This window comes from Heliangelus exortis, chromosome 1, assembly GCF_036169615.1.
Source record: "Heliangelus exortis chromosome 1, bHelExo1.hap1, whole genome shotgun sequence".
In the NCBI taxonomy this organism is placed as follows: domain Eukaryota; kingdom Metazoa; phylum Chordata; class Aves; order Apodiformes; family Trochilidae; genus Heliangelus; species Heliangelus exortis.
Genome location: NC_092422.1, coordinates 191385160 through 191408326, shown reverse-complemented (window position 1 = coordinate 191408326; position 23167 = coordinate 191385160). Strand labels below are relative to the sequence as shown.

Genomic DNA, 23167 nt, shown 5'->3' with positions numbered 1-23167 from the left:
CAAACTCCAAAATATTTCTGATTTACAGTAAATTACTCGGAACACTGAATATATCTCAGTGCTGCTCTTACCTTTCCTAGCAGCATCTGTTCTCCGTCTTGCTGGTGACACCAGATCCTTTACAATCTGTAGCACTTGAATCATTGCTCGTTTGCAAGATCAAAGAGACTAAATGCTCCTCCAAAATTCCAACAAGTTTCATTCCTACCTATTATTACATGGCTGCCTTCAGGATGCTCTAGCAAAAGTGATGCAGGAACAAGTCGTCCACCTTCACAGAGAGACTTCTGCCTGATGAGTCTCCAGGCTGGGGTGATGGATTTAAAGTGACTTCAGCACAAGGAGACAAAAAACTGCAAGCAGTCCTAAGTGTATTTCTAGAGAACATTTTAAAATTATTTACTGCAGAGAATGCAAGCCAATTTCTTTAAATAAATTTTAAAGGAAACATTCACACCACAAAGTAACTAAAGGAAACACCACTTGAAATGAACACTGACAGAGGCAATGCCCTCCCCTAGACTCTGTATCTAAGATGCTGCATCCTCTTTTCAACTCTGCCTTAATTCACGAAATTTCATGTAATGCTTTAAGAGAGCCACTAGTACAGCACAGAGCCACCATCAGACTTACTAATAGAATTAAAATTAAATCGAGCTTGCTAAACTCCATCATGCACCTGTGAAGTCATTCGGTTCCTTTTCTCTCCCCCCTGATCTCACACCTCTGACACCCCGGTACGTGATGGGAATTCCTGCCTACCGGGAGGCACGCTGGAAATCCTGGGAGTTTTTCAGGCGTTCTTCCCTCCACCACCACCAGAGGCCCGGCGAACTATTTCAGCTAAGGTATTAGCATTACTTCTGTCAGGTAATTTTAAGCAGACAAATTGCAGGATGAGCCCCCCAACGCTTTATATGCCATTTGGAAAACATAGAAAGACACTTCATAAATGCCTTCTGTCAAAGGCTCTACAGAGCTAACAAAAAAAAAAAAAAAATCGTGTGAAATTGTATTTTATATGAGGACTGTCAGCCCTGAAGAGGCTCTGTGAAAGCTTCAGGAAACCTAATTCCTACACTGCACTGCAAAGACTTGCTTACATAAAGAGAAGAATCTATGAAGCCAACTCCATTTTCTGAAAACTATAAAATTTTAAAAAAAAAATAGACCACTGCCAAGGCACAGCAAGATGTTATTCTCTGGCCTTTAGACCTTCTGTTCCCATTGCTTAAGTGTTACATGGTGGGGGGTAGAGGTCATCTCTTTCCAGCTCCAGCTGCTGATCACAAAGGGTTCAGATTTTTGGATTTGCTGCCATCCTTATCCACATGCAAATCAGGCTCTTGAAACATTTACAGCACAGGCACAACAAACTGTTTCTGTTATGTCAGTCTCCTTTACAGCATGCCCATTAATCCTGTGCCAGAAGAAATAACAACCCAAAACACTACCATACTACCTCATTTCATTGGCCAAAGACAAGTAAAATAATTCTGACAACCCACCTGATTTCTTCTCCCACCCAGCAGACATTCAAGTGTCTACTCAATAAGCACTTGTAGGCAAACCACAGAACTGAAAAAGGATCCTCTGAACCATTTGAAAACAAAACTCCCAATTTTCTATATTAAGACCAGTTTCTGATTTCTGTACATAAACTTAAATTCCAGTTTTCAGAGGAATAACTTTATATGTAGACAGGTAATGAAAAGATTAAGGTAAAAAGATGTTTCCAAAACAACTATAATTTCAAAGCATTTTAAAAGATGTAGAATGCAGAGCTGTCTGAAAAATTATTTACTAATAATCCAGTCATCAAAACCTTTGCTCTAAGAACTTTCCCACAATCATCTTGCCATGAAACATTTTTATTTAGTTGGGTTATCAGATAACTTGACTTCAAGTTAAAGACACAAACTCAAAATGGACATTATTACTTAAAGCTACATTACATCACAAATTTCCTCTGAAAAGCTGAATTCTGAGTTTATGGTTCATAACAGAACACAACTGCCTCTACAGCACCCATAAACTTATGATGGTCTTTATACAAACATATTCAGAACTGAAAAAAAGGGAAAAAAAATAGTAAGGTAGACTAAAACTTTAATTAATAACATCCACTTAAACACCTAAAGCATGAGTATACCTTGCAGATCCTGAAGTTTATTTTTAACTGAACAAGATTCTCTCTTTTCTACATCAAGGTTGTCAAGTGCTGCAGTAAGGTGAGGATGGTGAACTAACAGAGTAACAGTGGGAAAGGAGGAGCAGAGGAAGAGACAAAGGCACAGAAGGGAAGCTTTTGTCAATGTTACTTGACAAAAGAAATAGGGCACTTCAGGCACTCCCAGGAAAGGATTACAGCCATTCCCTGTCAAACCATTCCTTGTACTGCTGGTAACAAAGATGGAAAAGTTCTAGTAGATAATTTGTAGGTCTAATGGGCTATGGTAATACAATATGGTATGGAATACAAAGCCAGTACCTACTAAAGGTTGCCCAGTAGCCATTACATGGGCTCTCAGGCCACGGCCACTGGTACATCTCTCCCAACCAGGGGCACTGTTAACAGCTGAAGTCTGCTTTGAGCTTTTAAGTGGGACGCATAAAAACTTCAAAACCAGAAATTATTTTGATGCACATCAGCCTCCCCCAACATAAAATAATCTCCAAAGATGGTATGTACAGCAGTTGCTCTTTTGTCTTTGTTAGGGAAATTGCCATGTGGAAAGAAAATTTAAAAAAAAAAACCAAAAGACAAACATACCTCACAAACCTTCAAAATTAATTTAGGAAAACGTAAGCAAGTTTACTAAATATCCTGTGTGGAATGCAAAGAAATGGTGAAAGTCTGAGCAGGGTCATGGTGTTCATGGTAAACAACACAACAAACTTAGACTAATCACTTAGACTGAAGAATTACACTATCAACTTTGTGGCTGTTATTTCTATTTCCCCAAATCAGTTGATGCACCTACCTGCACAGTAACAATAAACTGGCTTTAGAAAAGAGGTAACACCAAAAACTTCAAGAAACAAACCACACTAACTAGCTACACCATGTAACTTCATCTGTTACTCATAGCTGATAACTATGAGTTCTCTCTTATCTTTGAATCATGAAGCCCAACTGGTATTTTCATAAAATTTGTCATGACAACCACTACCTCTCAGACCACATCCTAACAAAAGAAACTGTGGGCACAGAAATTCACCAACTGAAAGTTCACAGCAGTTATGACAGACACACACAGGTAACAACAAAAAAACCATGCCACAAACTCAGTGTATCAACTTAAGTAGATTTTGTTTGAAGACAAAAGTAGTGCTACAGACTCAGTGCTTATCATGTGAATTCCTGCTAAGCATTTCTCATCTTCAACAGCCAGTTTGCCAAGCAGGATGTGCTTGAGGATGATCTTGCATTTTGCTTTTCTTCAAAATTGTAGGGAATACAACAACCACACACACACTACCAACCTGATAAAACACCCTGGTATGAGGAGGAGCAGTTAACCAGGATGGAATTATATGCCTCACTGTGTGCAGCCCCTGACCTCTCCTAACTGTAATAAAAAGAATGATATGCATCCTGATTAGTCAGCTGTCATTACTCAAAAATAAAATTGCTTTCATTAACATAATTTAACTTTATATTTTTCATAACACATATTGCCAGGTAGCAACACATTTACAAAACAAAAGATGTTGCAAAAGTATGGCTGAGTAGGTATTTGTCAAATGACACTTGGAAAGGCAAAAAAAATAAAATGAGAATTTATTTTGATGAAAACTTCATGCTTTCTCTTTCACTCTCTCCTTATAATATGTAATGTTTATATGTATTCATGGCATTCTGTCTATGCTTTCAAAAAAACATCAAGAGCCCTCAGAGTCATCCGAGGCAGCACTGAAGCTACCCAAAAATACTCCCACTTGTTGTGCCCTCATTTACAGAAAGAGATGTACAAGTAACTAAAAGAAAAAAAAAAATAAAACAACAAAACCAACCAACACTAAAATGGCTTGAATGCATTTATTCATATGAACAATAGGCCTGCACAAATTTTATCTGAGATGCAAAGTTATTCTGAACATTCTTTTCCCATTTCACATCTACTTGAACTGGCCAGAATTCAGGCTACATACAGACTGTTCCCTGCAGAAACCCGTGCAGACCTAACTTCATAAACCCACCTTATGCTCCCCACAGCCAGAATTATTTATGTCCTTTTCACTACCTGCTAGACTCTAAATATGGTAAAGACACAAAGCTTTCAGGCCCAACACACCCAGAGAAATGGACAGCCCATAACACAAGGGTCAGCAAGGTCCCAAGCCCGAGATCAGTCCTGGAAACTGTTTCAGTGGAAGCAGGAACAAGCCTCAAGTCTTCCCACTATCACCTGGAAAAGGGATAAATACACAGGACACTCCTCCTGATATCTCTTTAGCTCTGCAAAAGAGCAAAGTCTGACATTACACACATCCCAGGAGATGGGGATTTACAGGAGTGGGAGTCCCTTTGCTCTTTGAACCCTCCTTTCCACATCTGTTAGGAAAGACAAAAAAAGGAAAAGGCAAAAACCCCACAGCACTTCTATGTGCTATCAAGTCAGTAGAACAATTCATAACTAGGGGTATAAAAAGTCAATTACCAGCCAGGGCTGCTGTTCCTAAGGAACAGTCTGAATGTTTGCTTTGAAAAGCTGCAGTTTCAGAAACCAGGCCTGGCAGAACTGCTTCACCTCCTCTCACATCTTATTAAAGGGCTCAGAGAAGCAAGCAAACTTTCTTATCAGAAAAGACAGCTATTTCATGGGCAGAAGAAATGTTTTCAGCAATAGATTAAAGAATTAAAGAAATACCAGTAAGGCACATTAGCTGGGAAAAGATTCTCTAAATATCAAACAGAAGAAATATCACATTGTAAATATACTTTTATAGTGGGTTCACAGAAAAAAACTGCACATTTCTTGCAAAAAATTCAGATAAAGCCTACTGAGCAGTAAAGTCCTGACAATATCTTAAGTATCAATAGAAACATTTTGTTTTATGGCACTCCTCTCTGGCTCTTCCTGTCACAAGTGGTCTCCAAACTACTATCTAAAATAAATAGATATCGAACTCTAACACAGGCAATATATCATAATACAAATTATTACCAAAGATTCTATAAAGTAGGTTATTAATCCTAACCAATATTTTGAATTAGCTTTCCAATCTATGAACTGAAAACTATAATTTTCATTAAGTATTTTAAATAAATAAATAGTAGTTAGGAGAATTCTAGACTTCCAGATCAATAACTGACCCTCTCCATAAATCTCTGAAACTTTACATACTGATTTTCATCATTTTATACAGATTGTTCTTTGACAGTAATGCACTAATAAGAACCATGAGAAAGATAAAAAAGGAAACCTAATGATCTCAAGGAACCCTATGTAGAATTCTGGTAGCCTTTCCTGTGAACACGTTTGCTCTAGTGATGACTCCATGGATTATTCAAGGCATTAATTTTTCAGAGACAAATGCTTTTTGCAAAGTATCCATAAAAAATATACTCAGCTTTCTGAATGGTTCTACAGTCAGTGAATGTCAGCAACTGTTTAATTCAACAGAATTTGCATTCATTATGGAAAATGCTTTTTTTTTTAAATCACTTATGGCACTTTTGCTACCATTTGTAAAGTATGAAAGCAAGGCTGCAGTTTTTAAAAACAAACTGATGTAAATATATGAACCTCTTTTGGAAAATACCTTCTTGGGAGCAGAAAGCTTGATCTACAAACTGGAGAAATAATAATTGCAAGAGAAAATTACTTAAGTTGATGCTGATTAAAGAGGATTTTTTTTTTTTCAAGTCTGGTTTTCTTTCTACTTTAAATATACAAAAAAACCCTGGTCACTAAATTCAGAACATCAATAAATGGCCAATGAAATCAATTCCACCTATTCCAGGCAAAAACTTAACTCAAAAAGAGAAAAACAATGCTAAAAACAAGGAAAGGGGAAGACAGAAAACCATAGCTGTATGTTCAGCAGACATTTATTGCTCACAGTGAAAGAAACTATGCATTGCAAAACCCCATCACTTCACAATACTTTTACTGTTATGCTTCTTACTCAATTCACATTCTTTTTACCCTTTAGCTCTTGCTACAACACACTCTGCAAGTGGACCTAGATTATAGCAAGATAGCAACTTTCCCAGAGAGATACCATGAAGCCAAGGGAACTGCTGGTGTAGATCACTTTTATCCTCCTCCTGAAAAAGAGACTTCAAGCATTAATGGAGATTAATATCAGAAGTTTGTGTTCAAATACCTCTTGATGAAGCCTTTAAAAAAATTTTAAAAAATAAAGAAAAACCCACACATACATTGTATAGTTTGTTTTTTTCTTCCTGGTGCCTATCACCTCCATAAGCAAAGTAAGGCCACTGCTTAGTCTTTGTTCATATATTCACTGTAAAACTGTACCATCAGATTTAGACATAAAAGTGCATCTAATCTACACAGTCTAGCAACTGTTTAAAGGACTTCCAAAAGCTCCTAGATATCTAACTTGTAAAGACTTGCCAAAAGGAATAGCTCAGGCTACAGTGCAGAACTCCCTGGATGTATCACAGAGGTGCTTCATGTCTTCTGAACTCTATGATTAGGGTTGTGTTCAGCAGCTACATCAGGGTTATGATAAAGAGTAACCAGAGCACCACAGAGGTCAGGGGAAGGGATTCTCCCCCTCTACTCCACTTTCATGAGACCCCACCAGGAGCTGTGCTGAGCTCTGAGGTCTCAGCTGGGAAACCAGAAGGCTCCAGGGAGACCTCAGAGTGGCCTTGCAGTACCTGAAGGGCCTACAGGAAATCTGGGGAGGGCCTTTTACAAGAGTATGAAGCAAAAGGATGAGAGAGAATAGTTTTGAACTGAAAGAGGGTAGATTTAGATTAGATGTTAGAAGAAATTCTTTAGTGTAAGGGTGGTAAGACACTGGCACAGGTTGCCCAGAGGAACTGTGGATTCCTCACTGTGGTTATTTTTATGGTTGTTGCCATTTTGCTTCCGCTCTTACAAATAGATTTATTTAGCAATGTGCTGCAATGAACATGTCACACTTGTTTCATATCCTATCCTATTTCCCATAAAGCATATACATGCCCCAGCTACTAACAAAGACTTCTCTTGTTCCTTCAGCAATGAAAAAATGAGGGAAACACCTGAACATCTTAGCAACAAGGATTGCAAATAAACTGTGCTAGCAAGAGGCAGGAAGCAGCAGTGAGAAACAGGCTTCTTTATTCAGCTTCACCTTAAGACAACAATCAAACTATCCAACTAAAGAACATCTTGCCTACCTAGTGCAAGAGATAAAAGAACTGCACGTGGCCTAAAGACTCAGTCCCAGCCTCATATTCCTCATGCTCTTCCTGTATCTATAGATAACTTAATCATGCCAAGTTTCAGCTCATGGTCCAGACAAGAAGGGATTGAACTGCTTCACTCTACCCAGTATTACAGCCAAACATTTTAATTCACTGTTTTAACTACCAGTGGTACTACACCAGGGCTAAATGAACAGAAGAAGTAGTGCCACTATCCTCCATTTACAGTAGATTTATACTTAAACTTGATACATTAGTTTTCACTGGAAAACATGTGTGTAACCTATCTGTGCTTCACTATCTTGTAGGGTACATACATATATACATATTCACACAAATATATACATGTTGTAGGTATATATGGAATATATATACCTATCTCTGTAAAAAAAAAAAAAAAAAGCCACCTGAGAGCCTTACAGTAAGTTTCACAGAGGTATTATTTCTTTGAGCATGTTTTAATGCATGCTGAACAAATAAATATCAAAGTATGACTGGAAGTGATGCATTAGCCTCAGCTCTAAAATAAGCCCTTTCCTACCACATGAAAAACTACAGACATTTTTGTCACTGCTTCTGGCATAGAAAAAGAGCATGGTGGGGGGACGGAAGTGGGGAGGAAATAAAAAGCTAAATTGATACTTTTCAGTTTGTACCTGATCTCAAAGCAAACCCTAAAACTCATTTTTCCTCTCCCATCCCCCCAGACCCACCCTGATGTCCTTCAAACTCTTTTACAGTAACTTCTCATAACTGGGGGAAGGTGGGAGGGAGGGAAGAGGGACGCTAAAAGCTTGTTTAGTTTTACAACAGACATCAACAGATCTATGAAATATAACTGCTCAGAAGCCTGCAAGGCAAGCAGGGTCTGTAGGGCAGCCCAGACACAAAGTGTGGCTGTAGCAGTGTCACTGATATGACCAGAGCTGCAGCTGAAAAGCATCACCTCCAAAAAGTAACTTTGGGGTAAGTCAGGGAAGAAGGGCTATGTCACTGTAGTGTTTGTACAGTTAAAAAAGAGTATCACCACAAAATGAAACTCCTCATAGCATGCTGTACAAAATTCTACTTTAAAAAGAAGTAAAAAAAAAGTAAAAAGCTTTACTTTCAACACAACAGAATACATTCTGGTGAGAGACATTTCCCTATGCCTCTAAAAATTCTGGGAAGTCTGACTCCCACTCAAAAGAGCTCCAAGAGAGCCTTTCAGCACTCTACCATGAAATCAGGCAGGTTTTCAAAGAGCTTTTCAAGGGTAAAACAGAAAGACTGCATTCAAGAATCCTCTCCTATGGCAAACCAAAGTGGTTTATTAAAACAAAGTGCTCTTTTAAATTAGTGGTCATTATATTAATGGCTATACTGGCCAAAAGCACTGGAGATTCTACAGCATGTTGGTATGCCTTCCATTCCTGACAATAATCATTTTATATATATATATATATATATATATATATATATATATATAAAAAAAAAAAAAAGGAGAGAGAGAGAGAGAGAGAGAGAACCCACAACATACCCCAGCTTCCCAAACCAGTCAAGAGTCCTGCACAACCTCCTGCTCACTTCAGAAATTTCAAGCAGGCATACCAAGAGCCTTGAACAAATTCCAGTGCTATCTTGTCAGTCTCCCACATAATTTTAAGAATTTAAATATCTTAATCATAGGAGACTCTTGTGCAATAAGAGATTAAATGAACCTTAAAAATCAGCTGATTGGTATGATATTGCCTAAGTGCAGCTACTTTGTTTATACAAACACCTGCAACCATCCTTTAAACACTGAAGGAAAACACACTGGATAGTTTAAATAAAGAAAAGATCTTAAATTTAAACAAACACAGAGACAGTCAGGGAGCCAATAATCCTGCTGGGATTACTTGCATAACCCCACTTACACCAACAACCCCAAATAGTTTCCACCCATGCTACAAATCAAAGAAGTTGTTTCTTAACAGAAATTGGTGAAGAATGTCAGAGTAGCTTTCCTTGAAACACAGTTAGTTTAGATTAAAATAACCACACATCTTGTAAAACTGATGTTTTGTTTCTTGAATATGAATGTAAATAACATAACATAAAGAGAGGGTGCAGCTCACTTGTTTTCCTTCTGTGTGATAAAGTTACACTAATGAGCAGCAATAGCTTCACTTTTCCAGCACAAAGGTTCATATTATTCAGTTGCTGGTACTGAGAGAACAACATGACTCACAACAGGCAAAGAAAGTCCTATTTCCTCACTTAACAGTGATGTTAGCCATTTCTAAACCTTCATCTGACTCAGCTGCTGTTTTGTGAATTCTCTAATGCAAGAGGAAGTTATAACACCACCAGGGAGCTTAATGCTGCAGCCTCTGAAAAGCTCTCCCTGCAGTAACCATAACACTGTTCTGAATCTACTTAGTGCCTTTTGCAAAGATGGGGGTGCCAGGACAAACATCTACATTTATAGATCTGTATTTCAGTTGCAAGTTTCTGCATCTTTTCTACTTTGGAATGTACTTGAAAGCCACCCTCAACTTAACACAGGATGAATAGGATCCCAGAAATACAAATTGCTTACATAGTGGTGGGTACTTGACCCTTACTTACTCCAGAGAATAAAGGTTACAGTACTCTCCATTACTCTCTTTCTGCTGCAGGAATACCAAAGACCCACAATAAATGCATTATTATTGTGCAATGTTCTGCATAAAGAAGTACAGAAGTAGAACCAAAACTAAGATTTCAATTTCTTAAAAAATATAACAGCAGTGTTATCGTGCCAAAGGGATGTACTACTCTGGAAACCAATCACTTGTAATAATTCAGCAGTCTTGACTGATTATCAATCAAAAGAGTAAAAGGCTGAAAAATTTAGAAAGATGACTCTCACCCTCTATATATACACACACACAAACTCTTGGCTGCAGCAAAAGCAGCACAGACAGGGGTCAAGGGAGGTGGTTCCGCACCTCTGCTCTGCTCCTGTGAGACCCCACCTGGAGCTCTGTGTCCAGTTCTGGAGTCCCCAGGACAAAAAGGACACAGAGCTCCTGGAATGTGTCCAGAGAAAAGCCACAGAAATGCTCAGAGGGCTGGAGCACCTCCCCGGGGAAGCCAGGCTGAGGAAGTTGGGTTGTTCAGCCTGGAGAAAAGGAGGTTCTGAGGTGACCTCATAGCAGCCTTCCCATACCTGAAGGGGCTACAGGAAAGCTGGGGGAGGGCTTTTGGCATGGGTGTGGGGTGAGAGGACAAGGGGAAATGGTTTCAGGCTTGGAGAGGGGAGATTTAGGTTGAACACTAGGAAGAAATACTTTACTGTGAGGGTGGTGAGACACTGGCACAGGCTGCCCAGGGAAGTTGTGGATGCCTCCTCCCTGGAAGTGTTCCAGGACAGGTTGGATGGGGCTTGGAGCAACCTGGTCTAGTGGGAGGTGTCCCTGGCCATGGCAGGGGGGTGGGAACTGGATGATCCTTAAGGTCCCTTCCAACCCTAGTTGTTCTATGATTCTATGATAAATTAATTATATATTTTAAGTATAAACAGTATGCTATAAATAGAAAATACATATAGTACAAATGTAGCATGTATGAATTTTAAGCATACGTAAATTGTAATAAAACATAATAATAACAATAATAAAACATAATAAAACATAATAACAATAATAAAACATAAAACATAGTAACAATAATAAAACATAATAAAACATATCATCTTTGCTATTTTGGACACACACACACATAGTTAGAGCATCATAAAATAAAACGTGTAAATAATTCAACCTTGATTTTCACTGCAAAAGTGACAGAATAAGCATGAAGGGTAAGTGTCTAAAAAGGACATTCAGTGAGCAACAAGTTTGTATACAAAAAGACTTATCCTCCAACAACATTCATGATGGTAATTCATCCACCACAACTCTCCTGTCAGTTTCCTGCCACTGACAATAACTTTGGTTTACATAAAAAAAATTACATTGGCTTAAACATAGGTGTCAAGTTGCACTTCTTTAGAAAACCGCCCTGAGTCTGACCATCAATTTAAACAGGAGAAAAAGCACAGCTGAAGAAAGGCAGACTTGATGTTCCCTTTATGGGAAAAAAATAAAAACTTTTCTTAAAACATTCAACCAATGTATTTTAAATCTAAGCAAATGCATTGTTTTAAAAAAAAATGTTTTAAAACATTTAGTTTTATTATACCTTAATAAATAATTCAATGAAGCAGTATGTGATGACTGCTCCTCTTAGAAAGTGAAACTATTGAATGGAACAGTTTGAGTGATAAATGTATTTTTGGTAGCTGTGACCTCCTGCAAAGCTTATGAAAAGAAAGTGACTTCACTTCAGTCTATGGAGGTTGAAGATTTATTTTGTTCTGCTAAAAAAGTTACAGAGCAAAACTCCAAAATGTTTATTTTCAGTTTGAAGAGGAAAATGAAGTTGAAGTGCAAGGAAAGCAACACTTATCAGTTCTAAATAGCCTAGAGTGACCACAAATAAACGAGTGATTAGGAAAAAATTAATTTTAAATGCAGATTCATTTCAAAAAGCTTTTGTGTACTGACATATTTAAATACTATCGGCAAAATAAAAAAGTTAAGAGGTCTCAGAAGTTGCATAATTACATCAATTGAATAAATAAGAAGAAATCCAACATCACAAAATATGACTATTAAGAAAACAAGCAGTTTCTGCTAAGATGCTTACATTTCCTCAAGGCGATGCATCCACTCTGTGCATGCAAAGTGTTTGGGTTTATGTTGCAGCTGATGCACCCTCTGCATTTAGAGGAGCTGTCTGCTTACAGCATTGGTGAGAAACTGGGTCATCAAAGATCTCTGGATCTGATTAGCCCTCTGGAGATGCCTCTCCTCACTTGGCATAGATTACTCCATTCCTAAGCAACTTGAACTCCAGTTCCATACACAATTCAAGCAAAAAAATCATCATTATCACTGGAAAGGAGACAGTCTCACCCACAGCTGACACCCTCACCTCTGTGCTTCTCTCCCTGCATTACAGCAGAACAACCCTTCACATAGCTCTGTAGTAAACAGTTTTATTCCATCTCCTGAACACTCCTGCAACAAACAAGGCAGAATGCAGGAATTCAGAATTCAGGGACACCACCACCCCCATTGGCAAGGGCAACGTTTGAAGGGGTTCATGAAATTTTCAAGACCTCAAGTTCAGCCTTGGCTTCTTCAGCCCAAACCTTTCTAATGAAACTCACCTTCATTCAAAGCTTTTCTGCAAATCCACACAGTTTCTGTTACTCAATAACTGACCCCTGAGTCTACATTTTAAGTCAAAAACCTATTTCCAGCATGCTTGCTGGCAGCTTCCCTGGAGTGCTACCTGCACTATTCAGGAGACAGCCAGCAGATACAGCATTAACAAACAGTATCTGAAGAAAATAGAAGTTAAGACAACATGAAAGTAACAGTGAAGCAAGATCAAGAATAGTAACGTAGGTGCTTCTCCTGACAGCTAAGTTCAGAAGCCAAACAACTTTGTACACATGTATTTTTCATGCTTCATCCTCCCACTATAAAAATAAAAAAAGTTACTACCCGATTTCTTCTGTTCCAAGTGCTCATTTGTAACTGTGGTAAATTCCCCCTGATAATTTCAAGGAAAACCAGAGCAAATTAAGATAAATACTCATGCTATAAATTAACTAATTTTTATGGAGATATTAATAATTTAAGTATCTTGTAGGTTTCATTATTTTCCAGACAGCTGAATTAGAGGGCTTATTATTAACTTTTTAAATATTTTTAACATAATCCAAGTCTTCAAACTAAGCTTCTTCAAATATGCATTATGGTTCTTTATCACCTATGCCATACAAGTATTCATCACTCAGATCTTCAGTTCTTCTTAGAGAATTACTATTTATAAAGATGCCCTAGGATACAACAGCTTATTCTTTACTTCTTGAGTCACAGTGTTTCTAAAGATTAGAAGATGATTGTACTGTGAAATTGGAAGAACAATTGCTAAAGAAAACATTTCACATACTGAATCTTCAAGCTCATATCTCATGAATGGGTTTTCAGAATTCATGGTTCAAAAATAAAACAAAAACTTAGAACTGAACATAATAATCTGGCATCCTTTAGCTATTCACTATTATACTTCATCATAAAGGTATCTTAGCTTACTTCTAAAGCTTTCCTTCCCCAGCATGCAGTTTTATCTAAGAATCAGAACTCACACCTTTTTCCTTTCTTTCAATTGCAGCTCACTGAAAAGAACTGATTACTACAAGGCCTCTTAAACTACATCAATCATACTCATAACTATTTGCAACACTTCACCCCAAAACACACAGCCACCTCATGCTCTCTGTAAACCACTAAAGCTGGTCCATTAGCCAACATTTATTTTATGAACTTGGTCCTCAGTTCACCACAAATTCCTTCTGGCTTACGAGGGGAAGGCTGGAGGTGAGGGAGAAAAATTGATCCAGCCTTAACCAAAGAGATTTATTTTTTTTAGCCTAGGAAGCTTTATAAAAGCCCAGAAAACACTTTTTATTGGTTGCAGGCATAGAAATAACAATGCACACTTGCTAAAGCATTGTACCTTTTTTTGTTAGGGCTAACCTTAAGGCTTGTTTCAATTTCTGAGTTCATGAGCAGAGAAGCTCCCAGCCAAACCTGGCTCTCTATGAGCACACAAAAGAAAGGAAAAAAATATTTTTTGTTTTGGTAGGTTTTTTTAGAAATCACAAAACCCTAAGGTTCCTCTGTGAACACAAACTAGAAAGCCAGCTGTAATGAGAGGTTAAGATAAAAAACCAACCATCATACAGAAGCAGCCTTTAATCACACCATTGTGGTCTTGATTTGAACTGGTGAAGCAAAAAGTTTCCCACCTCATTACCAGGCCACACTGACCATTTTCAGAATGTAAGATTGCATTACACAGACTCTCTCCAAACACACAGAAAGCACTGCTAACCTCAGTAAATCAGGAACAAAACCTGAAGGGATGATACTGAAGCAGAGCAGGTTAACTGCCCATCTACACACACTGAACAAAACTAAAAGCAAAGGGACAAAACCAAGAAAAAGTTATTCTGCACAATTTATCATGAGAGCAGAATAATAATTTAAAAAAAAAATAAAGTTGGCACTGCATCATACATATTTAAGGAGAACAAAGGAAGATGTCAGCAGCTTGCTGCAACTGTGTGTACTTGCATTTAGCTTAATTGTTTGCAAGCTGAGTTCACTGCAGCTCAAATAAGTTCACTGCATTCTCCCTCAAACAAGAAAACTTCCAGGCATAAAAAGCATAGTTAATCATCTCAAGAATTTATCATGACACTAAATATTTTCTGGCAGCTAAATGTCAATAGCTAGAGAAAACATAGAAAATTAAATCAATGCTTTTTTCTGCAGTGTGACATTCTAGGTAGGTTACACACATCCTGACAAGTTATCTTTAATACAATATAAATCAAAATCAGCCTGAGCTACATTGTCTGCTCTTGCCCTTAAAGCATGTGACCTCCCTGTTCTACGAGTCACAGTATTGCAGTATAATTTGAAATACAGATTTGTCTTCTCCTTATTTATGAAAACACACATTTATAAAGGCATTTAACAGAAATGAAAGCCTTAAGACAGAGGCTGTCTGAGTTTTTACACCTTTTCAAATAATCTGTATTGCACAAAAACTAAAACCAACTCCTATCAATGGTGGGCACTGCAGTTCTGTCAATACTCTTCCCCAGTACTGAAGATCCAATACAAAATGATGACAAAGCACTTACCTGCACACCTAAACTATCAAGTTATACAACAGCATCATCTCCCCTATTCATTTTGCAGAAAGTTTTATCTGATCATTTGCTTAAAAATAAGCTTGTGTGAGTGCTTCTTAAATACCAAGATATTAGATTTACTTCTGCTAGTTGCTTTGATAAAATGATATGCTCTATGTAACAAACTGCTAAAACAACAAATTCAAGGCTTTTCAAGCTAATGGCCATGGTTGGCAGAAAACCAAACAGATATGAACTGCCTGTGAATAATTTTAGAACAGACATTAGAAAAGGGATTTAATAATTTCAGAACCAAGATTTTAGAACATCCAGTAGTCAAACAGCAAGAGAAATATATATTGCATTAAGTGTATAACAAGAAAATAAAAAGTAGGATTCTGTAACATAGCCTGCACATAACAGCTTTCTGAGGGGGTTTTTAACCAAGAAGTTATTTGCCTTCTTAAGTCTGATGTCCCCACATTCTAGATCATAATTTTAGATACATTTTCCATTTAAATTACACTGGGTTATGTCCAAGTTCATAACACTAGAGACTGCCATCACATTTAACACACCTTGCTGTTCTGGGTTTCCACAGATTTTGTAAATAAGCTTGTAGGTACAGAAGTATGCAAGTAAATACATCACCACAAAATAACTTATAGACTGAGGTATCTAGAAGAAAAAAACCTAAAACGATTTCAACCATGCTAATAGTTCAAGTTTCTCTGTAGTAAACCATAAAATAAGAAAACCAACACCAGCTGAACATAAATCTAATCTTCTCAAAACCATGTTTAAAAAAACAAAAAAAAACCAACAGCATCTTCTTGTGTGCCCTTGAAGCCCAACACTTAGTATGGACTTAAGCTTATCTTATCTACCACAGGAACCTGGTGTCCTGCAAAGAAGACACTGTATTTTGCATAACATTATTAATATTAACCACACAAAAAGCACTTCCCTCTGAATATGGAATATGAATATGCTAATATAAAGCTAAACTCAGCAGTCTGGAATCATGTCAAAATACCATCAAAATGAACTCTGTTTTAGTCAAGACAGTATTTGTTGTACAGCACCTTGGCAAGTCACACTTAACACAGCAACTATGATTCAAAAGGTAGAAAGACTTACAGGTATTTGTTATGTTTAAGACTGTGAGATGCTCTATGAAACAAATGGAGATTTGTACAGCTGCATCTGGCCAATCAGGATATTCAGGTACTTGAATAACTGCCTGAAAAGTTGGCTATGCACTACAGCAAGTACTTTAAATGTCAGAATGTAAAGAAGTGTGAACAGCAATAAAAAGTGGAAACAGATCTAGTTCTATACAATACAAAAGCAGCTCAATCTGTGCTGAGCATGAACCCTAGATTTTAGCACTTCTTTCAGCCCCTTTTTTGGTGTAGTTTGTCTTTAGCTGCATTTAGCATTTCCTCCATCATTCTGCTTTTCTTCCAGATGTCAACAACTTTTTCATTTAGTTTGACAAGAAATTTAACCAACAATTTTCTTCGCTCACTTCCTCCCAGAAAATCAAACGGTCTTATTTTGCTAGCATAGGATATAATTATCCTGTGAACTAGATGTTCATTCTTCAACATACTCAGTACAGTTCTGGTGAAACTAAGCTACATTATAAATACAGTTCCTGTGCATATGAAGTTATATCCTTATTTCTACATGGTGTAGGGCTAGCCAATCCTGCTGCCAAGAATTAAATTAAGAAATCTCACATCCGCAAAAAGTTATCAAAGACCTTTAAGTACTCAAAACAGTTCACTATGGCCTAAAACAAAACTTCTGGTGTCTTTCATCTGTTTTTTCACCAAAACAAATCTTAAGTCACAATTTTCTGTGGCTCAGGTCTTTTCAGTGCATGCCAAAATTCCTTTGGGATCAGACGTCTCCACTGGAATTTGAGTAATATATTTATTTTTTCCCATAAAATGAAGTCCATTCATTTTACATTGGATTTTTACCAGCTATTTTAATTTATTGGACAGTCTGATATTTTGGAGTTCTTAGCAAACCTAAGCCATTTTCCCCCACAGAGTTATACATTTTATTTATACTGAAAAAACAAATATCAGCTTGTTACAGAATTCACCTTAAGAATGATCCCACTCTACCAACACACAAGTCTTACAGAGCACACATTGATCAAATATTCTCAGATCAAAAACAGTATCTGCTAAACCTCAGCTGTATTTTGTTGTTTTTTTAAAGGACTGAGGAGACAAGCCTCAGGATTAATATTTTTGAGGAAGAACCACCTTCCAAAACCCTCTACAGAAGTACATTTCTTCTAAACTGCAAACTAAGAGTTTCTTTTTTTCTTAAATAAAGAAATCTACTCACTCATGACTGGAAACTTCTTCTCGAATAATCCAAGACAGATCTTGAAGCAAGGAATCCTGTTGGAGAAGGTTTCTCAGAGGTATACATGTCCTGATGATGGTAGGAAAATAAAGAGACAATTTTTTCAACTTCAAACAACTAGAATGTTTATACATAAACCCCCTTTCCCACTATCTTTGTCAAAAAATGCAACACAAAGAGGTATTTGTTATGACTGATGAACTTTACTGCTTGTGGATATATTCTGAAGTTTATCAGCTCACAACCTGTACTTTCTTCTAGCATTTACTTAACTTGTGTGCATGTACTAGTTCAGAAAATAGAACTGCTCCCAAAAGATAAGAAATGTTTTTAGGAAGTTGAAAGTGCAAGACTACAATATGGGTACAGCAACTGAATACACCAAAGTAGTATTTTCTTTCAGCAACAAGAAGTTGCAGTATCTCTAAGATAAAAAAACCTAAGTTTACTAAACATTCACCCATTTGTGTTCAGTCATTTAGGTCAGCATTAGCATCCACTTCCTCCTCAGAAACCAGACCTGAAAAAGTTATCATTCCTAGCAACTGTAACCCATCCAATCAGTCAATTCATACTCAAAATGACAAAAAATTATATATCCAAGTAGGGCAGATATGGATTCACTATTTGTGTGGCTCTCCCTGAAGCAAAATATAGAGGACATTATCTCCAGCAATGACAGTACAGCAAGTACATTATGGAAAAGTTTATTATATAATCCCCATCCTACTGCTAAAAACAAGCTTAAACAAATGTGATAGAACAGTTAAATGAAAGTAACTTCACCTCACAGCCGAGAGGAGAAGAAAAACCCAAGTGCATCCATGAAGCTATAAAGAGTTTCTCTAATACCTGTACAGTTTCTATGTATTAAGGATATTACGCAATTAATTTCCCCTTTTCAGAACCAATTAGAAGGTGCTGAACCTGGTGACCTGTGCTAATCCAGACTGATAACATCTTGTGCTGACTCAGATTTCAAGTCTCACCTCTCCCCATCCCTTAATGCTTAAAGAAAATACAGAAAGACAAAAGAAGAGATCTAACTTGTTATAAAGTATGACTTTGTATAACATTTACAGATTTACAGAATATGCCAAAGTACAGGGACTATCACAGAGCTGGAGTCACATAAGAAGGCCCCTGAATCAGTTGTTAAAATCAGTTTTGCAAAAAACATGAAAAAACCCAAAAACCCAAACACCAAAGGAAAAAAAAAATAGACACTAAAACCATCCACACACCACAAAAACATCCAGCTGCCTAAAGGAAGCCTCCAGTAATGCTAGAGACTGAAAATTACAACCAGCTTCTTTTTCTGGTTGAATTATTGAAGAAGTACTGAAGAAGTAATTACTGAAGAAGTTGAATTACTGAAGAAGTAATGCAAGAAGGGAGCTTAATAGGGGAAGAAAATATTACTGTGCTGAAAAAAATAAGTATTGCAACTTTATAAAAACCCACAGACAAACACAAAGGCATTAGATAGTGCAATCACTGAAGAAGAACAGTTTGACTTGCAGGTCCTGTCAATGTTCTGTGAATGGCTGCTAAATTAAACATTTAAGACAGCCTAATCAAAAATAAAGTGTCTGGTTAAAAACTATCATTAGAACTGCAGCCTTTTCAACTTCCTTTGGATCACTGATGTCAAAATTAGTCAAAATTCCATGGCATTTATTAATTTACTAGACTAGTTACAGTTATTATGTTAAGATCAAATGCGTATTATGGAAGGCAACCAACCCAGGTCCAAAGCCCTTTCCACTGGAGCTCTATTACTACCTTTGGGCCCAATTTGTTTTTCAGTTTCACACAGACAGCTGGAAGACTGAAGTCTCCCACTCAACTTGATTTTCCAAAGGTACAGTCTCACCTTAGCTTTGTAAATATGAACTAACAACACTTTGCCTCAGAGACGTTGGATCAGGTGACATTTTGTTGTGTGTACTTACAGGAAAAAGCTGCTCATTAGGGAAAAAAAAACAAAAAAACCCCAACAATAGTTCTGAAAACCACTTAAGGCCAACATTAGCATAAATATGCAACATATAATGTATAAAAATCTAGTCACAAAACACAGAGGAAACTAGTAGAGAAGATTGTGGCAACTATATACTACCTATATGGTTTATAACCATGAAAAGTAAATGTTTTGGTATACCACTGCAACTAGAACTCCCAACTTCCAGCTATAAAGCATTAGTCTTATCTCACTTTCTGCATCTAAATATTTTGCTTGGCTACTGCTAATAGCTGCTTACCAGCCAATACAGCCTTCTGGTTAAATTCAGGTTTTGTTCTTTGAACTAAAATTGCATATTTGCTTTACAAAGTTTCCCTTGCTCAACAACCTTATCATTTTGCTGAAGGCCATTTACATGGACTACTTCAAGTGTTTAAAGTGCCTGGAGAAGAGAAGGAAAAAAAAAAAAAAAAAAAAAAAAAGGAAAATGCAAACTTTTATCTGTAATTTCAGTACAGTAAAAGTCAACACTGCCAAATATCAGAAAGTCTGCACTTTCTATTGCATATTGACACTTATCAGAAGGATGTGTGTTAAAAACCCAAGTTATCACTTCTCTCTCTCAGACAACAATCCAATTTATTTCAATGTGTGTAGGGCTCTCTCTCTTCTCTGTAGTAGGTCACTACTAGCTACTACACAAAAGATAAAGAATGGAATTAACAAGGCCATAAAACCCCACACACTCATACCTTTGATCCTTCTCTTTTCCTGAAGAGCTAACCCTTGTATTTCAACCAGTATTGCCTCAACTAATACACACCTACTAGCCCTTGGTGATATTCCCCTTTAGTAGTTGTGAAACTACTATCAGCATTTTAACTTAGATTTAAAAGGAGTGAGGGAAGCTCTTTACAACTTCGAATTCAAGCACACTGATACATTCAATTATCTGTTTCCATACCAAGCACCAGGTCTCTTCTTTACCCAGTACTTTGTTTCAGGGTAATTAATATGAGCCAGCTTGCAAGTAAACTACAACATATAATTAAATGCTCTGTGACTCTACCCAAATAAAATCTTTTCCTTTAAGTTGGCAATTAAAGATTCAGGTTTAGTCTGTTTGTGTGTTGTTGTTGTTGTTGTATCTGCTTAACTTTGATGCCAAGGATTTAACATTAAGAATTTATATGCCCAGTTCACAAGAACCAGAAATCACAGGAGAAGCATGCAACTGCACTGTTCAAATACACAAACGCAGACAAAACAGTCTGAACACAGCCTGCCTGGCACAAATCAGTATTTTACTGTCATATGCTTCTTTAAACCAAAATGCTATGGATAGTCCAAGAATACAGATACATAAATTTCAAAAGCACATGTTTTAAAGATTTATAGACAGCTGGCTGGAAAAACATTAAGTTGGAAATTATTGGTTTCCATGCAGGATAATCAAAGGGCAAGAGAATGCCCAGTTAAAAGGCAGTTCCACTAAATACTTATTTTACACTGCATCGAAGCCGAATGGACTTCAAAGTTACAATCAGTACCAAGAGAAGTTTAAGAAGGAGCAAAACTAAGTCACTTTAGAGCACGGCTATTAAAAAGAGCATAGTAAAAATTCCCAGTTCAGTTCCAAGCTTCTGAGCATCTCAGCTCAGTATAATGCCCAAAACAGCACAAATGTAAAACTCACAGCAAAATAAGTCTACTACTGTTAAAAAAAAAAAAAAAAAAAACCAACAAACTACACAAAATCATTGACTGGCCACAAATGAGGAAGCTATCGACGTACAAATGAAAGAAGCCCCAAGACACACCCTCCCCTTTGTTCAGAGCAGGAATATTTACACTACAAAGCGCTGAAGCAAATTGCTTTTGGGTTTCAGGCTCTGCTGATTGGGCGCCGAGCTCCACACACACACGCCCAGCAGAGCTCGAGTTTCGACTGTCAGACTGCAGCTCCAGACTGCAGGGTACCCATCAGCCTAAATAACCACAGAGAACGATTATTTAATAGAATTATGCTAACATGACGGATCTGCCACAAAATGCATTTGTTGCAAGCGAGGCAGATGCAGCGTCCCGCTGCAACCGAGTGAAAAGCAAGAGCTCACAGCCAGCTCTGTGCAGCTGCCCGCTCCTGACAGAAACCAGCACAAAGAAAGTTATTCTCAAGTGTACGGGGGGCAAAAGACTGGTACAGGGGTTCGGCGACAGTGTTTAAAGTCACCACTTGACTCTCGTTCAGCTGGCAGCTCAGTGGCTTTGGGGGATTTCCTACAAGCCACCACCCACACCGCAGAAAAGAACCCGAAACGTCTGATAATGGATTGGATCTTTCGCCGGCGGTCCCAAGGGACTAAAAAAAAAAAAAAGTTGGGGAGAGTGAGTGCTGGCAGCAGGCAGGGCTGCGGAGCCTCCTGTACAGACCACGACTCGCACTCAGCCGGGCACTTTCACCTGAAGTATTACAAAAAAGCAGAGGAGGGAGAGGGGACAAAAAGCAGCAGTGCCGGAAAGTCGCGTTAAAACAACGCTTCGGCCATCCGAAACCTCCCTGCTGCCTCCCACCTTGAGAGAGAAAGGGGCCCTCAGGAAGGCCCCATGGGTTGCCCGACCCACAGCCCTAATCCCTCCCAAACCCCACACACCCTCCACAGCCTCCCCTGCCCCGTTCGGACTTCGGAGGCCAACATCAGCCCCCCGGCTCCCCTGAGGGCTCCCTCACCACCCTGCCTGGGGGATCCCTTCCCCCGGCTCGACTCCTCACCGCCGCCACACCTCATTCAAGCCTTACAATGGAAGCCAGGGACACCTCCAACAGGGCTTCCCTCGGGCTTCCTCGCCACGGTCGGCTGCGATCCGACACCCCCCCCCTCCCCCCAGTAGCCCCCCACACGCTGCCCCGACCCCCAACACACACAGCAGGGACCCTCCAAATACACACACCCCTCCGCTGGCAATGGAAGAGGCTGAAGCGCCCCAATGCCCTCCGGGAGCCGTCTCCCGCCTCTTCCATCTCTCGGTGGAGAGAGCAGCCCGGGCTCCCCCCGGGGGAGGATGGTATTGCCCGCCTCCCCTCAGCTCTCTAGGAACAGGGTCCCACCCCGCCCGCTTCAATGGAGAGCGGAGCCGCGGCATCTTCCCCGCACCCACGCCCCCTTCCCCCCCCGCTCCCCGGGTACGGAATGGCCACCCCGCCGCGCTCCTACCTCTCCCCCACCCCCGGGTGGACACACAATGGCCGGACGTACCGGCTGGTCCCTACCTTTGCTCGGCTTCCTCCTCCTCCTCCTCCTCCTCCTTCCGGGGCCTCCGTCCGCCTCCTCCCCAGCGGCTCTTCCCCGCTTGCTGCCCCGGGACCGGCGGCCTCCAACCAGGAAGTGCCCCGGTGTGACACCGGCGGCCGCCGCTATGGAAACCCTCCCCGCCCCGGCCCCTCCCCCGCCGGCGCCGTCCCACAGGGCTGACCCGCGACGCCGCCGCCATCTTGGACTAACAACGAGGCGCGGAGGTGCCCGACCTCGGCGCTCTCCCTGCTCCTCCCGGCGCCATCTTGAGCGCTCAACGAGGCCTGGGCACAGCCCGGGGGTCGGTGCCCGGGGGTCGGCTGTCGGTGGGAGCCGTCCCTCGCCGAGGCCGGAGCTGT

At 39.2% G+C, this 23167-nt stretch overlaps 1 protein-coding gene across 4 annotated transcripts in view; it reads right to left on the bottom strand.

Moving 5' to 3' along the window:
• Positions 1-22936, bottom strand: part of USP6NL (USP6 N-terminal like) — a 119890-nt gene extending 96954 nt beyond the window's left edge. Inside the window, exons 1-3 of one of the 4 annotated variants that reach the window (XM_071734158.1) lie at positions 22787-22936; positions 17529-17618; positions 12377-12462 (exon numbers count right to left, since the gene is read on the bottom strand). In XM_071734158.1, coding sequence (XP_071590259.1) covers positions 12377-12398 — 22 coding nt within the window. In that variant the 5' untranslated portion in view covers positions 12399-12462; positions 17529-17618; positions 22787-22936. Of the gene's footprint in view, positions 1-12376; positions 12463-17528; positions 17619-22467; positions 22581-22786 lie in introns of those variants that run through there. The other 3 variants (XM_071734159.1, XM_071734161.1, XM_071734162.1) reach the window with 3 other exon arrangements.
• Between the last annotated feature and the right edge of the window lie 231 nt (positions 22937-23167).